Raw genomic sequence first — 18,533 nt, 5'->3', positions numbered from 1 at the left:
CAAACGTAGCCTTTTTAAACGTAGTTATTTACATAGAACAGTTAGTCATTTAAAGTAAAATATTGTGTAAACAATTATCGTTGACACGAGATTCCGCATGCCGTACACACATTATCAATAATTTACATTCGCTTTCACGTTTACCTTCCGACGTTCTATAGATTTTTTCATTCGTCTATCATATTTTGTTGCGATTGTCATTAATAGATGGAGTTGTTTTTCATAACGCATTGTCGTTCTGTGCGTTCTTCACGCGATAGTTTTTTTAACGCGTCAAGCGGCCATTACAGTGCGTGTCATATATTTTAAACTGAAATCTAATTTGACTACAATATTACTCGTACCCATATTTCCTTTTGCACTGATCACGCCATGTATAAATCAAGTCATAAAATATTTGAATTTATAGATTTATACAGAAAATATACCTTGATTAATGTTTTCTCCTCATTAAGGTTTCCGCATTGCAAAAAACGAATTTTTTTTCTCTTTTATCTCGAGCTCTTCATCGACTCGGACACATTTTTAATAATTCAAATATTTACTTTCAATAAATCGGAGACAGAAATTAATCAAAGCACTTTTCAATAGTTTTCTCTTTTTCATAATGCCATGCATTTATATGTGTCTCTTATAGCAAAACGTGGTAATATCCATAGAGAAATTTAGTTATTTTTTCTTGTCTAAAATCTAAAATGTATTGGTGTGGAAATTTCCGTCAAAGCTCCTTCCGGTCCGGCCGCTAAAAGCTTCAAAAGAGTGAATGTACAGCTTATTTGCTGTCAATTAATATTTAGTACACTCTATCCAAAAATCAATGATTACGAAAATATTAAACAACGTATCGATAATATGAGAGATACGATGATATATGAGAGAATGTGAGAGATACGAGAGAAAGCATTTTTAAAATTCGGAATTATATACATACTAAAACTTATTTATTCTCAGTTGATGTTGTTGCTGTTATCCCGAGGGCTTTTAGAGCTTCATCGGAGTTGAGTTCACATAGCTGAAGGGTCCGTGAACTTAAAATATTCAAACTAATTATTGTTTAATACTTGTCCTTGCAGACTTGGTAATATTGCAAAGCATGTCGCATTTCAATAAATTTAAAAAAATAATGTAACATATTATATAGTGGTTACTTTGTACAGGGTGATTTGAAATAAGTTTAAATACTTCAAAGATTTTGACTAGATTTTTTGTATTGCTCTACACTTTTATTATATTTTCTTTACAGAGCCATACAATGAACCCTTTAAAGCTTTTACACCTGTTACTGGTCATACTGTATAACAAAATCATGAGACAGCCGTGTCTCAGACATTGACCACCAACAAAGTAAACAAGAAAAGAACATCTTAGTTTGTTTTCATAGCAATCAAGAAATGAACTTTATCATGGTACGCATTAGGTTGAGTTTGGAATAAATGTAAAGTTTCATGCTTATTTAATATTCTTTTTAAATGCAACCAAAATGGAACTTCTTTTGTTACAAAAAGTAGCTGCAACAGGGTTTATAAGGCGAAACTTTGCAATAGCTAACTATGAAACCCATGTTACCCAACTTCTGGCTTAGGATATCAATTGCATCCTGCATTTACGAGTATGTTTAATAAAAGTTGTTCCCTGAATGCATATAGAAACAGTAAAATATAAACGAATATTGTTTACCTACATAACGTATATTTATATGGACAATTAGTACTGTGCTCTTATAACTGTGTCCGTCAAACACAGTTTTAAAAATCTCTAGAAAAATACGTTGAAGTCGTGGAATTTTTGATACATTTTTGGTAAGCGGTAAGATTTGTAATCTAGACATTTCTGAAGCGTTTGATATTTTCATCGGATCTGATCTTTTTCGTTAATAAACTTTTAATTTTATCTATTCAGTTTCCGGTTTTTTATCTTTTGTGAACAGTTAGACATGGAATTATCAAATTTTGTTCTGTCACTTCTTAAGTAAACCACAAATTCAGAATCTTGTGGAATGATATTAAATATAACAATATAAAATCTCAACAAAATGTTATTTAATGTTGAAGATAAAGGACGCGCCTCCGCTCGGCAAACGCGATAATGGCTTGAACTCCGCCCCCTATTAAAAATAGTCTTCAGTGGTGTAATTAAGAAGAAAAATGGCGCCTATTCCGTTGACTGAATCAAGTTACTAATGTAACTCGATTTAAAAAATCCAATTGTACATTTACAGTTTTCTCTCGTGCAATATGAAAAGCTCTTGACGGTGCAGCAATTCCGTTATTTCCTTTTCGAGTTCATCTCCGTTCGAGTTATACGTATTTTTGTTTCTATTCGTTTTCTTTTTCTTCAATAAACATTGTCCGGCAAAAATATTTTCGCTTTAATAATAACCTAATATATTATTTTAAATGTTATAAAATCTTCCATATTTTCTTGTAGTATCTTTAAAATCAAATAAAAAATATGTTATATGTTTTTCCGATATCAATTTCTAGATTGTTTATATTATAAATTATAAATTTAAATAAATGTTTACCATTAGAAAGTATGTGATATCGCATTCTTTGAATATTATTATTTTTTAATAATTATTAAATTTTTTAAATAAAAAAAATTAAAAGTAGAACTTCATTATTCCTAAAGCCATTTCTAACGCAGTGTTTGTGTTAAGAGCAAATATAACGGTTGCAAAAAAAGTTATTATATTTCCCGAGCATGTTCAAGCCAATTATAATATCACTGCAATATGTTATAATAATTTTTAACAGATTATATAGAAATATATTAAACGTGACTAGTATGACTTGGATTGAAGCAGATTAATATGGGACTTCTCGAGCATTGGTAGCCCAGCGGTAGAGGACTGATACTTGCGATTGTATGTCGGGTTTTCGATTAATATTAATTATCTGCGGTTTCCATTGCTCACAAATGAGTTTCCAGAAATTGGACAGCAGCGTCTTCTGCATGCCGAAACACACCGTGACCGCCGATCTGCCTGCCAAGCGAGGCGATTATGGTATCTTTGGGGGAGGCATATGCCTTCCAATTGGCGTCTATGGACTGAAATGTCGACTACGAATAGGTACGTTTTTTTTTGAGCTAGCTTTGTTATGCTCACTGTTGGGATACAGTTCTTTTAAAAGAGAAGTTACGCAGGCTACCACGTGCTATCGAATTTATTATCTAATTTTCTCACTATGTTTATGTCTGGAATTGAACCGAATACACATTGCGGTGTTAAATACTAAATACTTGTAAATTTCCGTATTATTATTTATAACATATAGGTATATTACTCTTATATTAATGTCCAACAATGAGCGGTTATTATTAAATATTCTATTAATTATGCAAAATTATGAAAGTGGTTAGCACTATTGTTATAATAGTTTTTTAGTGCATTATATTCGTTTAGGTGCATATATTGTTACACTAGCAATAAAGTTTTATGTATCTTAGTTTTAACTGCTTTGTACGTGTTTTAAGATTTACCTACCTAATTGGTTTTTTGGAAAGTAATATAACTATTTATTATAATTGATTAAACAGCTAAAGCAATTTAGTTATGGCTGGCATCTTTTTAAAGAGTTTTTAAAACAGTTGCGAATGTAGCCTGTATTCCGAACACTGCCAGGTATTGAAGCTAGTGAAATTACTAAATACTAGCTATGGTCCAACCATTACTACTTTATTAATTTAAATAAGTTGCCTAATGCGTCGTTTAAAGCAAAAACCTAAAACGACTAGACCTATTCCGCTATTCATATTTTCGAGGAAGGTACTCGTAAAAAAACGAAAAATTTTGGGGGAAATAGTTAAAACAAATGTCGATGTCCATGCAAACCTGAAATTAATTGAAAACTCTTGTCCAGTACCTGACAAACATTTAATACTATTGAAATAAAAAAGGCTGGTTAGTAAATTAAAAAGTGAAGCGTTAGTAAAGTGCACGAAAAAAAATCGTTTTTTGTAAGCGATCTTATAAATATTAAATCAATAAATAAAGTGATGACTGACGTTTTCACGTGATCACTCAATATCCAATTGTTTTTAATATACTAACTTACTAACTAATATACTAACTTTTAAAATATACAATTATAAAAAAAAGTTTTTTTTTTTTTTAAATACGGAATATCTGTCTTAGCAGATAATTATTAATAAAAATTTAATTGATGTTCAAAAGAAATTTCTCGATTTTTATTTTACGAGATTGTGAACTTAGCAACTTAAACTATCATTGAAAATAATTGTTCAGGAAAGAATAAACGCCTTTTTCAAAATATTTAAATTTAGAACAAAATCTCGTAGTACTAATCTTGTTCGTCTAAGATTTCTTTAGCAAATGACATTTTTGGTCATCTATTTCTTCGTGAAACTAAAGTAACTATAATACTCTTTGCGCCCTAGTTAAGATAAAAGCCACACAGAACAAACAGTTCGTCCAAAGTTGATATTATCCAACTTTATTAAGATTACCTTGTACGTCTACCATAATATTCATTTTGTTAATATACTGTATAAACTATACCCCATAAGCAATTACCCCAATTTCTGTTTACGACTAAAAGTTGTTACGTTATTATCCAATGAATTAATGTAGTCCGTTGGAGGTTTCGTAATTTTTCTTATTTCTTCATTGTGTATGTGACATCGGGGTGTCAACATTTTTTATAGTATAATGATATTTACAGGGTGATAGGTATAACTCATTTGTTAACCAAAAATTAAAAGGTATTTCACCTATTTCCAATCACGCTGTATAATTGACTTTGAAATGTGTAACCAATAACTTCTGCCTGTACAAAGTCTGAAAGAACAGATAGTAAACAATAATTAATTTTTATAGGTGTTAATTTAAATTTTGTAAAGTCTTTCTCTATTTCTTTCTCTACTTATTCCCAGAAATTTCTCTGTTATTAGCGGCTTCTGAACTGAGGTACGCGTACTCCTTTGGATATGTAAGGCGCCAATGGTGGTGCGTGCCAAAATGATGTTTTAGGTGGAAATACTAAGAAATTAAAACAGATAACCTATTTAAACAATATTATAAAAAACTCATAATAACTTTCTGTATATCACGTCTCTAAAGACAGCATCAAGCATATTTCAAAGTTTACATTGAGGTTAGATAGACGATAAAAGAAACGAGACTTATTTTTAAGTGTAAGTGTGGAGTTATCTGGGAACGGTACTAGAGGATAAATAAAAAGTTTTATTAAGGGATACGGAAACGTAAACAAGGCGGAAAACATAGCTTTATGGAATTTTAGGTTTTCACTATGAAATAAGAAAAACGTGTGGTACTTCTCATTACTTGTTTTAATAGAACTTTAATAGAGAATCCGCGTAAAATATGGTACTTCAAACTAAAAACTATGCACTACAATTCTTAATATTTTAAATGCAATTTTTTTTAATGTTCATTATACTTATAAAAGTAGTGTTAAACGGAAACAAAATGAAGAAATAATTTACACACCACTTAAATATAGATTATTATTATATATTATACATATTATAAATATTTATTTATACACTACACGTATAACGGCGCACCTAATGTCGAAGGCATTCTCTACCACTTAACCAATTAGGCGGTGCAGAGATAAATGAATAAAGGTGAATTAAGTAAATATCTGAAATACGGATAGGATAATTTTGTTGTCTCGGATTTTAATGAACTCAGATATTTAGCTTTCATGTTAACAATAATTGTAAAAATTTCTTAGTAAAGATAAAAGATAAGTAAAATACACTTGTCATTGTACAAGTACATATATTAGCATATATTCGTATTCATTGAATCTTCTACTTGGCCGTGAGTGTAAGAAAAACATGGCGTCAGCTGTTTTCTTTCACGTAAAAAATAAAAGGGTTTTACTATGCTGAAGGTTATCTGTAAGGTGATTTAGATAGGCATATTAAGAGTTCTTATTTTCATTCATGATTAAAATATAAGAATGTTCAAAACATGTTTTGCATCTCTATATTTCTTTCCTAGTTTTTTTTTAATCAACGTCTAAAATAATATGTTACCAGTAATTTATTTTATGCAAAGCTTTAATACAAATTTGTTTATAAAAAACTAAGTAAAGAAAATCATGAAAAGTTTTTGCTAATTGTGTGTGTAAAACTACAAAACATTTTCTAATGCAATAACCCATAGTGACTAAAGAGTAAGACCCACCATCAATTTGTGATACCAGGGTTGACTAAAGAGAGGGCTGTGCTCCTAGAAGCACAGCCACTTTGCAAGATCGTACCAAGAATGAGAAGATTAGTAAACGACGAGCATGGAAAGTTGAAGTGCCCATGGGCGAAGAACATATTCCGGCGGGGATCGTAAGGTTTTGGAGTAGAAACCACGGACCACCGAGCACAGCGTAGGATCTACGAGGTCAAAAACTTTGTTAAGGTTGTCGGAAGACTCTTGATGCATGCTTACTCCACTTACAACCGGTCTTATTTGAAATTTATGGACCTTTGCCCAGCAGTGAATGTCCTGCGGTTGACATAATGATGATGGTGTTAACAAATATTACTGATACTATTAAAATCAGTATTTTTTCTGATATGCCTCACCTTAGCCTTTCTAAAATTCCTACGCCCACCTCTGTAATATACATAACATTTATACTAAAGCGAAAAGGTTAAACTCATGTCGAGTCAACTTTTGAATTGTCTCCTTCGCAATCAAATTACTCTCCCCTGTGGTGCGTGGGCCCCACGTTGAGAAACACTGATCTCAACGTATTATTTATTACACGTTTATACAATATTAAGGTTCCTTATCTGCGACGTTATGGAAGGATAAACTTCTTCTTCATTCTCTTTAGACTCTAACCTAAGCGGCTGAATTTAGGGTGATAATGTTGTACAAATAACCTGATTGAGACGGATGAAGATTCTTTACGCATTTGACTGTTCAGGAAACATCAACTATGTCTTAAACCATAATAAATGCTGCCGCCATTGATGCTACGATAATATTTTAAGGGGTTCCCTTAGTTCTAATATAAGTCGTCGAAAGTAGTCAAGTATACAATATTTTAGTTGTTGGCCGTAAGAGATATTCCATGAAATCGAATTTTAGATTAAACTTCACGAAATGTTTATATCAAATCAACAACAAAGCGTCGGCAAATAATTTTCTAATAGTCTCTAGTAGCGCTATGGAGCGACAGATCCTTGTGACTATTGGACCAGGCTCATCTCTCCTGGGACAAAGGCTTTTCATGTTTGTTAAGCAAAGCGCTTAACGCTGCGCTTTATGCCAGTCTGTCATTAACGTCATTTTAACGTTGTTATTTCTAAACTACTATACTGTGAAATTTAGTAACTGATAAATTTCTAAATTAAATCAGATAAACACTTATGAAGTATAAAACGCACGTCAGGATTCTGTCTAGTTTAAAGATAGTTGTCACCGTCGTTTCAGCCTATAGAAGCCTACTACAAGACCTGGTATATGACCCCAAAGATATCTATGGGTGGATATACTAGAATCGTTAAGTTTTGGTTGGCGATCGCAATGTTTTATTATGGTGCGCAGAGGACACTGTTGCCCAACCTCTGGGAACGTGTTTATGAGTAGTGGCAATCATATAATTAATGCTCAAGTGTGAATGAAATAACATTGTATTCCAAATACAGTTCTCTATCGCTGGGCTACCACACAAACACAAAGGCCAACACCTTATAATATAAAAAAAAATTAAAGTTCGTTGTTCCGTATTTTATTTATCCTGATACACGTACAGTAATCCCAGCTATGTATAAAAAAGTTAGCGAGTATGAAGATAGCTTGAAAATTTTAGAAATTGTTACTACTGCAATTAATGCGATTAATTTTAATAATAATTTAATAATAAAATTCAATAGAATTTAATTTCATATCATAAATTTTATGTCATAAATTCATTCACTTCTATACGAAAAGATGTACGGATTGACAGCGACTTGGGTTTATTTTTTTAAATCGTAGCGTTAATTGGAATCTTCAGACCTTTTCGCTTTCATTCAATAGATTCAAGCACTAAATGCCAGGTACATCATTTTAAACCAAATTTAGAATTTAAAGTATAATTAACCCCAATTGTCGTTTGACATGTTTTAAGCTAGCGTGATTCTAAGTGCCATTTTAAAATTCAATACATCTCCTGTTCATAACATGGCGAGATATTTAGGCTTGGCTATATATACTTAATTTAAATAGAAAGTGGTAATATTGTAAGACTACACTGGTTTATTATTACGTTTTATTCTTTAGAAAAATGGCATGATTTAGAATCAGCACAAAAACCACTGAGGCTTCCAGGAGCAAAATTTCTTAGTTTTATAAAGACGTAAAGGTTCACTGTCCTTATTAGTAGCAAAATCCTCTAGCCTTCTATATCAAATATATATGTCAATGAATTTCAACGTATTGCAATGAATTTCTGTTGAATATCAGCACAAGACTGAATGGCTGACCCCAACAAATTAGCATTGAAATGCTGAACAAAAAATTAAATGTTTTTTTTTCTAACATTTATTCATACAGCTTGTATTGTTTTGTGTTTGATTTATTCAAATTACATGTAATGGATGTATATAGAAATACATATAATGTTGTAAGAATGCATGGAAAAAGTCATGGAACAGAAGGAGATTACATAAATCTATTTACATAGATTATATGCAAATAAATATAGGTAATATATTATGTAAATTTACATTGATAACCATGCACTATATGCTATGGTTATATATGTAAATGAATGAAATTGGAGTTTCTGTTTGTAATATTAAAATAACCGCTTTTAACTACATGCATATACATAGGCTATTTATTCAAAAATGACATTTTTTTTGTCTGTCTGTTTTTTTCAGCTAGTCTCAGAAATGGAAGAACCGATTTTAATGGAAATTATACTGGCAGTTAGCTCATGTAAAAAGGAGTAAGTTTGGCTACTTTTATTTCAAAAAAATTCTTTAAAAAAATACTAAACAATTTTTTTTTAAATTCCACGTGGACGAAGTTGTGGGCATAGCTAATAAATTATGAAAAACAATAATGAATAAACAATAAAAAATGCGAAGGAATTGTTTCCCCAAGCTATTATATTTTTGTATTGTTATTTTCAAATTTAATAAGAGATCATTATTTTTAAGTACAGTTTTCGACTGTTTACTCATCACGATATCTCTGCAGCCATAAGGCTTAGAGACTTGAAATTCGGTAAGTATATTACTTTTGCCAAATGGTGGTCAGCTAAGTACGGTTTTTACGAAATTCCTTCCGTGGCGGAGTTGTGGGGCTATTAAGTTCGCGAAGAGGGCGGAAAATAGCTAGTACTGTAAATTTATATAGTAAATATGATGATACAAAATATCCGATAATTTCTAGAAGAATAATTTTATTTTAAAGTTTTGTATGTGTGGCTCCTGTACTTTATACAGTGCACTATCTGCAATCCTATTCTCTTTGGTGTCCCACTCCATTTTCAAAACAAATGCCTTCGGTGTCTATGGGATAAAACGACGACGAATAAATTATACTTACATAGAATTTTATATTTATTGTCTAATTGCATTACCCTGTCTCGGATAAGTGAGTATGAAAAGGTTTTAGGAGCGGATTGAATTCGCTTATCGTTTTATTTTAGTTCTCTTATCTTCTGATCTTTTCTTTCTTTATCTTTTGGTCTTTTTTTTAAATGAAATTTTATTTTCTATGCAGATTTTTTTTTCTTTTTTTACTAAAATATTTATATAAATATGTTTAGGTAAATAAAACGGTACGTTTTTTACAAATCTGTAATTGTGTTAACGTATAAAACGAAATTAGAAGAAAGAAAATGTAAATCAATAAGTATATATTGCTTTATAATAAACAACCTTTTTACAGAAATTAATTTGATAATTTCGCCCAGTTCAACAAGAAGAAAAAGAAATAATTTCCTTATCTGTATGTACATCTCTTGATTCAATTTATTCCTTACTTTCAGAGATAATTGGATTGTTTAATCTTTTAGCGAACAGACAGTCATCTCGTTGAAATTTGAATTGTCTTTTTGACTTCAATTATTGAAACTCGTAATATAATTTTTATTAACAAAATGTATGTACATAAACTTTTTTTTTTCTTACTAAAAGCCATGCCATGAGTGCGTGTAGAATTTATGAGTAAGTGGAAACAAAATAATTATGCGTCCAGTATTTTTTTCCACGCGGTCGGCTCATTACGTGCGATGCGAGTTTTATGAATAAATCCTTGTTAAAAAATTCTAAAAACTTATGTAGAATAACTGTTTTGTAGAATATAAACATCCTGTGGTTCCACGCATTCGGTTGTTAGTTTTAAATAAACATTTCACGAGCATGTGTGTGAAAATTGAAGTACTCCTTAGTATTTAATTTAAAAAATATATTGCAATGAAACACGCACATAAAAGTATTATGCAATATACTGTGTGATACAAAATAGGTGTAAAATCTTTAAAGGGGTGAATGTATAACTCATTGGCTGTCAATTAATGTACGGTAAATCAATGGTTTCAGAAATTATAAATAATGTAATGATAATACATATGTATTTGTTCGGCGGAAATTATTGGCCAGTCGCATTGATCTGAATCATAAATTTCAGTGTCATTTATATAGTGATGATAACAGGGTGATTGAAAATAGGTGTAAAAGCTTTGCATTGTTTTGTTCGAAAAATGACCAATTAATTAACCCCATTAAAGCGATTATACCTTTTTTTAATCATCAAGTATAATCATGGAAATTCGTTTTAACATCCATCAAATGACTAAGGCGAGTAGCATTTTTTTACATTTGATGATTAGTGATATGTATGTTTTACAATGCGACATTTTTCATTATTAATGAATAACATTGGTGTCGTCGTTTTAGCCCACAGATGCCTTCCTCAAAGACATCTATGAAAGTTCATATATATTTATGCGTTACTTTGCAGAAGTCCATCCTAAGTAAGAAAAGGACTAATATATAGTTACTTCCGCTACATATTAGTCCTTTTCTTACTTATATCTATGGAACTCTTGGCAAGCGGGTTTGCGATCGATGTTTAACATTACATTAGTCCAATAATATAGCATTAATTATCAATATTGCTTGAATAGACAGTTAAAGTAATTGTTATTTTTGCCTATGCGATACTAACAGTAAATGTTATTTGGCTACAATAATTAATCGTGGAATACGCTATCGCATACCGATTGTAACTAACGCAGCATTCCGCGATCGTCGAATGAATCTAAATTAAACAAGTACAATCAAATCAATCACCCCGGCCCGACGTTTGTTTGTACAGCGCACGGGCAAAATGAAAAGCACGCGCATCGAATAGCCGTTTTATAATTCATGTAACAATGGAGCCGTGATTTTGTTCTCGTTCGTTGTTTTATGGTTCTTGTTTTTTTTTATGAAAGAGGCTCGCAGTTCATCTAATGGTACCTAGTTGTTGTGGATTATGCAATTTATCAACACACTCCGATTTACGTTGAGCAAGATATATACGTAATACTCTCACGTCCTGTCATATGTGTCGTTGTATTTCGTGCGACAGAGATAACGCTCTACGTAGCCGAAATTAGCCGATTGTCTCTTTTCAAAGGACGATGTGCAATATTTATTGCCGCGTACTGTAAATTCATTTCGATTTCTGATGAAAAGCATCGAACGTGTTATTGCAAGACACGTTATATTGTCGTCTTCTTTACGCTATTTAAAATTTTCAAAGATCGCATTTGCATTTATATTAATGTATAAATACTGACTGTGAAATTTGAATTTTACAATTATTATGCCAATACTTAAAAATTGTTATAAAAATATTAAATAAATTTATAATATTTTTTAATGGTTGATTGTCGCCATTATTCCGTTGGATATATGATTTACCAAAAGTATTTTTTTAATTTCAGCTTCAATAGTCTTCGCTGTATATTTGATGCTTGGCTGTTACCTCTCAGTAGATAAACAAATGAATATCAATAAAGTGTACACCGAATTTGAATTGGAATGGAACAAGACGTTACTAAATTGCTGAAATGGTTAGAATGCCGTGGGCTGAGATTGACAAACAATGAAGGTAGCTCTGTTCCCATGTATTTTGAATATTGAAGGTATTGCATTCCGCAGACGGTTGCGGAGTCGAATTAAATGATCTGGTCGAAATGGTCGTTGCGTACTCTGCTTTATAGTTCATCTACATTTTTACATTATCATCCATAGCAACAACTATTAATAATTTTTGTTGCAAATACTCTTTTTGTTTATTCTGTTTGTTTTTTTTTTCAATAGAAAATTAAGTATCGAGTGCAATACATTTGAATTATATAATAAAAAGGAATCATTATATTCCAAAAGGCTATGGAAAATTTTATACAAAAACTGTCTAGTTTTCGTGGCTTTCGTGGCATCTATAAAGGTATATGTGCCAATTCTCTCTTCTCACGACGCTGTTAGCGTCCATAGTATAGTTTTTTTACTTTATTTTCATTATAAAAATATATTTTAATCAAACATACTAGAATATACCGCACCGTCTTAGCTAAACAGGCACAAAAACTAATTAAACCAGCCGCAAGTAATAGGGGAGAGCTCGTCTGAACATTAAACACTGACTTAGAAACTTGCCTCTGCCTCGCTCACGGCCTAGAAAAAAGATAAATGTTTATTGGATAGAACTTTAGTTAATTCACTTAAACCTTTGTTTGTTGTGGTTAAAACGAATAAATTCTAAAGTAATGTTATTTTTGTAGTTTTAGTATCTTCGTCGTCGCTTTTTTTTTACATAATATCACTAACTTTATTTATTTTATTTATTTCCGAAACCGTTGATCTTTGTGTAAGGTGTACCTTACATTAATTGACACCACACTGCGATCGCCAACAATTCTTCCAAGCGTGACGATAATGGTATATTCCCTATAGATATCAAAGCCCTTCGACGTTTCTTTGTCGTCGCTATATGGCAAGGCCGTGGAAGCATTTTCACTGCAACCCCTGAATCAACAGCCGCCTTTGCAGCCTCTTCTTGAGGGCGAAAAGTCTCACTTTCTCCTCTAAAGCAAGGGTGCACTAGAAATTAACCCATCACGGCCTTTTCGAACGGTATAACCCAAGTACGTCACCCATAGGTCAAGAGAACCAAGAGAGGGGACAGTTTTCAGTACCTTGCAATGGGTTGGGAGTTTGTTGTTTGTTTGAAGTATAATTATCGACAGCTCCTTGTTGTTCACTAGTGAAGCGATGTCCCCTTCGATCTTTTCTTGCAATTGAAACTGGTAATCCAGATTCACAGTAATGCCTAAAATGGCTTCATTTATTTAAAAAAAATATACATTTATGTAATCATCGTGTCACTTTTTACAGTTACTTCTGTTTATATCTTTTGAGACTTGTATTGATTTTCGTGTTAGAGGTGGAAACATTGGCCATGACATTGTTTGATATGGCATATACGCTATCGCTTAAACGATCGATGTCGACGTAGTAATCCTAGGGTTGTACGAAAACCATTTTCATTAGAGATTTCTTCTTTATTTTTTTTTTTAATTTTTAACGAACGAGGCAACTTGTGTGACGAGTCTTGAGTAAAGTCGTCTATATAATTCTATGCGTTAATCAATCCATTCCGTATGTATGTGTTTGAGCTAGATATTTTCATATTTGCTGGCATAAAGACTTATGTAACAGCCCTACGAAAGCTAACAGCTAGACTTAAACCAAAACCAAGTGTACGTCGCTCCTGACACATTAAGATAAGAAACAGTAAAATATATTTAGTTTCTTTAAGGCTTCGCTAAGCACTTTCGAAAAGTCGAGACATTAATATTAATGTTAATTTAAATAAGTATTTATACATAGGCTACTGCCAGGTTCGGAATGTTGATTTCACTAAGAACAACTTAGTAAGAAACTTATTAGGTACTCTTTTCAAGCTTTTCAATGTTATAAATGGAACGGTATATCTCTAAAGTCCGTTACTATGTCCATCTATAGACAAATTATCAATACCTATTTTATTGCCAAAAATGAAAATTTTAGTTGTATTTGCCCATAAGAGAAAATTGTGTAAGAAAAATTGTAAATAATTATAAAACACTGTCGTGTATCGCAGCTGGGTGAAGAAAAGATCCGTATCAAATAGCGACAATCCTTTCCCAACTGTTTGCGTTTAGTAAAAGCGAAAAAAAATATTGTAAAAAAACACTAGCGATACAAATTGTAATTAATAATAATAAAAAAACCTATTTTATTGCAGCATATTTTAATATTACAGCAGTACTAGGCATCTCTTTAGGGAAACCTGCAATCATTAACAGGATGATCCTAAAATTTATAATGTTAAGTTTTGTTATTCAGACGAATTTGTTTTTTTTTATTCTACCACAATCATTTGAGACACTTTTTCAGCTTTTAAATTGTCTCCACTTCCCTCTGTGTGATCTTGAACCTTCGTATAAGGCTCACTATAAGCAATCACGTCTCGGATCCATAGACCATAAAAACATCATTTAAAGGATTCGATAAAACAGTAATATCGTTTTTTTTGTTTAATTCCGAGAAAATTAAGTTATGGTTAAACTTCGTAATCTTTTATAGCATCACAGGGGCTACGAAGACCTAGTTAGCCATTGCATGAAAAACGAAAAAATAAAACGAGACAGACCACCCGCCACCGTCAGCACAATGCTTTTTACAACGAACTTCCCGCGAGTTCTGTCCGAAAATAGATGTAGTTTTTCTTTCTCATTTTTAAAATTAAGTTTGTTTTTAATGAATAAGGAATTCCGTTTTAATTAAGAAAATTTTTGTTTTCGCCAAGTTTGTTGTCGTTGAATTAATTTTAAGTATGATACAAATTGTATCTAAATTCTCATCTTGAATCTGGTGAATTGTTTCAACTTTTATTGCTTTTTACTATGTATGTTATAATTAAAAAACAGATTAATACTAAGAATTGTTCTAGCCTAGTCTAGTTATTATTTTACCATAGTACACTGCGACACGAGTAGCATATTTAGTTAAAATAGCATGGTTTTGAGAGAGCAAGTTAATAACGCTGAACTTGAACCTCTTCTATAGGTAACGAACCTCAAGGCGCCTCGGAAGCCCAAGGTCGCCGAGCTCCACGGAGTCATCGGGCGCAAGGGCCCCCGAAGAGCAATTTTGCTTTGGCTGACGCTCAATATTCGTTTAGCATTCGGACTTAATTTAATTCAATTCATAATATCTATATTGAAGTAGGCCTTTACACGCACATTCGCAATTTCATTATTTAGTTTAACATTGTAACTAGTAAGCCACCACCGGCATGGTATGTTGGCCTGCTGAGAAGAGTCTGCCAAAAACTTAACAGTCTCAAAAGAGTCCCAGAAGTTTACCTTTGTTAGTTTAACAACTGTTTATAAATGAGGATTTATTTTATAATTTGTTTTACAAGTTGATTCCTATATGCGATTAATTAATGGCGATTAAAAGTCCAGGCGAATTCGTAAACTCTTTTATAACATTGCGTATCTTTCAAATCTTCATTTAAATAGAGGATGAAAGTAATTGTCCTTGAAAAGGAACGGGAAAGTGCCCCGTGACCTCTGCGACCCCGGCCGTCGACAGGGAAATGCAATTAAAGCCATGAATTGCCTCCAATCGAACGATCGGCGAATTATTCAATATCGTCGAGATGAACAGTATCGATCCCATCCCGCCGTGGCGGATTATACTTTTAATTAAATATCCAACGCCGGCTTTGTTCGCCGCCTGTATAATTAGTGAATTAATGTAGACTTTGTATCGTTAATTATGAATAATTTCATTTTGCACGACACGCGGGACAATGATATTTCACTCGAAAACTGTTAACTCTTAAATCATATGAGTCTTAAGTCATTCTTAAATAATTGCTTATTATGGTAAGTCTTATCTAATCTCAGACGGTTGTAAAAATTAAAACAACCAACTTGCACTGTCCATAAATTCCATTATGTTATATTTAGGGTTTGGCTTATCTTGCTATGGGATACCATTAACCCGTTTGTTGTCATTGTCAGTGGAGATATATTATTTAAATAATCTACTGGAATAGTTATTTATATTTTTCAATTTTCAACGAGTCTAAATTAAAAACTATTTGCTAAATGTCACTTAAACAAAAAAGTAGCATTGATTTATCTAAGAAGAAATTAAAATGGGTCTCATTGTTGCTTTTCTTATTCACTGTACTAGCATTTTCCCACAGAGCGTGTATGGGCCATTATTACGTATCGCAAAATAGTGTATAAATAAATTTGAAAAGTATGTTTTGTTTAATGTGTCGGATAAATAACTTCAGTGGTCTTTTAAAGAGACGGCTTTGTCGATTTTACTAGTGTAATTTGGCTTATTACAGCAAACTTCTCAAACAACACAGTTTTGGTGGATTTTACTATTTTTAACTAACAGTGTGACGATGTCCTTAGAGATACGAACGCTCCGGCGGTTAAAGGGACGATTCTCTTTTGTACTGTCGGTGTCTCCCACTATCTCAAAGAGGTTCATAGAATTGTTAGGTGGTTGTCATTACCCTTCGAATACTTTGGCCTAGGATATACCAATTTATCTCGATAGTTACGCGTTTATGAGCAGAGACGAAGTTATAGAATGTGTTCCGTCTACCAAAAAATGTCTCCGCGATTAATTAAGTCAATATTCTTAGTAACCACTCCTCCGTACCACTTGTATCAATGTATTTTGACTACAAAATAGATATCGAGGTTTTTTAAGCCCTTTATGCATTTTTTCATTAGTTTCTGTTTTGATTATTTTATCTTTCTTAATTTCACATTAGTGTTTTTTTTCCTTATTCCTTTAATTTCTTACCCAACCTGCACTATTTTTACATTTATTCATACTAATTACGTCATTAATTACCGCTCTGCAACATTTGAATATATAAATATCAAGGTTTAATAACTAATAAATTTTGTTGAAATAACACTTAAAAGCTTACGAAATGTCCAATAAAATTATTTAATGAGTTGTTTGGGATACAATTTTTAACAGACGAAATTAAAATATTTTAAATTATAATTGTAAATGTAAATATTGTAACATACGTGCTTATTTTTTGGTTTAGTTATTGGTGTGAAAGTTTTATGATGGTGTATGTATACGTCATTTGTCAGTCAAAAGCTTTAAAGCGTTTACATCTATCATCAATCACCCTGTATAGTGGTCATTTCGAAAAATATATTATATTAATTTATTTATTGTTATGCGACAGGCTATTCTTAGTACAAAGTCTCCAGGCATAGATAGTAAACAATAATTATTTTTTATAAATAATAATCCTAATTTTAAAAAGACTTCGTATTCTAATATCATTACGTTATTTATTATTCCTAAAACCATTGGTTTTTGTCTAGGGTGTACTAAACATTAATTGCAGCAAATGACCTATACATTCACCTTTTTAAACCTTTTTTACCTATAACCAATCAGCCTGTAGATATTCGTATGCTTTTGTTTAATAGGTTTATTATTAATATATTCGTAACCGATCTTTTAACCTGCTCCATCATTATTTAATGGTGTGGATTATAACAAAAAATATTATATTTTAATCTCATACTTTCTAGAGAAAATGTGTAAAGCTTAAAATTTGAATAAAAACAATTACGTATTCGTTTCATACATAATTGAAGGTACGTTATAAATATTACCTTTACGATGTAACTAAACCTGTGTAACTAACGTCTTCCCATTATCCTTGGATAACGTTTACCCATCCCATTTCGATAAACCTTTAGATTGTTTGATTAAGTATAGTAACTTCGTACCATTTTATATTAATAGCATCGATTGATTCGTCCAATATCGATAATTAATCCATCTTATAATCTTTCATCTTAGACGTTTCGTCAAGATTTTTTTTCGTCGAGTTTTATTAATTACCATCTTAATTGCTCCAAAGTAATTAATCGTTCGTTTAAAATTTTCTCTAAGCGTAAATTAGAATTTATGTCATTAGGCTTTGGACTTCTAATAATTATTAATACATCTATTGAAATATCGCTATGTATACATTGTGATTGATTCGCTAATTTGCTGTCAATTGATATATATTAAATCGTTTCCTAAAATTAATCGTTACATAGATAATAAATATCTTAATGATAGTGAAAAAGTGCATATTCCAAATTCGAATTACTAGTTATTAAAATTTATTATTCTTTATTGTATCCGATACATATTTCAAAGTGATCACTTTTAAATTAATTATTAAATTATCTATTAAATTTAGCAATGGAAAGCTTTTACAAATATAAACGATGTATAGCACTATGTCGGTAGAGGAAAATTATTCCTCAAATCTCCATCGTTCGTCTCTTTCTTGCTTACCATAAAACCGTTCTTGAATTGTCTATTCTATGTAATTGTATAAGTAATAATTAATATATGGTTATAACGAAATTTTCGTGATTGCATAATTTTACGAATTAGAATTTATTAAACAAAGACTTGTTAACAAATCCCTATATACT

The 18,533-nt window shown here is 31.5% G+C and overlaps 2 protein-coding genes across 2 annotated transcripts in view; one reads left to right on the top strand and one right to left on the bottom strand.

The window, feature by feature from the left end:
- The window catches only part of Sdc (Syndecan), a 419,218-nt gene that overhangs the window by 61,970 nt on the left and 338,715 nt on the right, over positions 1 to 18,533 (top strand). The gene's annotated exons all lie outside the window — the stretch shown is intronic.
- LOC137926592 (lipase 3-like) overlaps positions 13,000 to 18,533 on the bottom strand; it is a 182,391-nt gene continuing 176,857 nt past the window's right edge. The window contains exons 6-7 of the mRNA XM_068770261.1: positions 13,182 to 13,289; positions 13,000 to 13,086 (exon numbers count right to left, since the gene is read on the bottom strand). Of these exons, the coding sequence (XP_068626362.1) occupies positions 13,000 to 13,086; positions 13,182 to 13,289 (195 nt within the window). The remainder of the gene's footprint in view (positions 13,087 to 13,181; positions 13,290 to 18,533) is intronic.

The sequence above is a fragment of the Battus philenor genome, unplaced genomic scaffold, assembly GCF_028537555.1.
Source record: "Battus philenor isolate CCGP_79_NKW_IND1 unplaced genomic scaffold, ilBatPhil1.0.hap1 SCAF_3, whole genome shotgun sequence".
In the NCBI taxonomy this organism is placed as follows: domain Eukaryota; kingdom Metazoa; phylum Arthropoda; class Insecta; order Lepidoptera; family Papilionidae; genus Battus; species Battus philenor.
The sequence above is the reverse complement of the archived record's forward strand: the minus strand, read 5'-3'. Positions and strand labels throughout refer to the sequence as shown.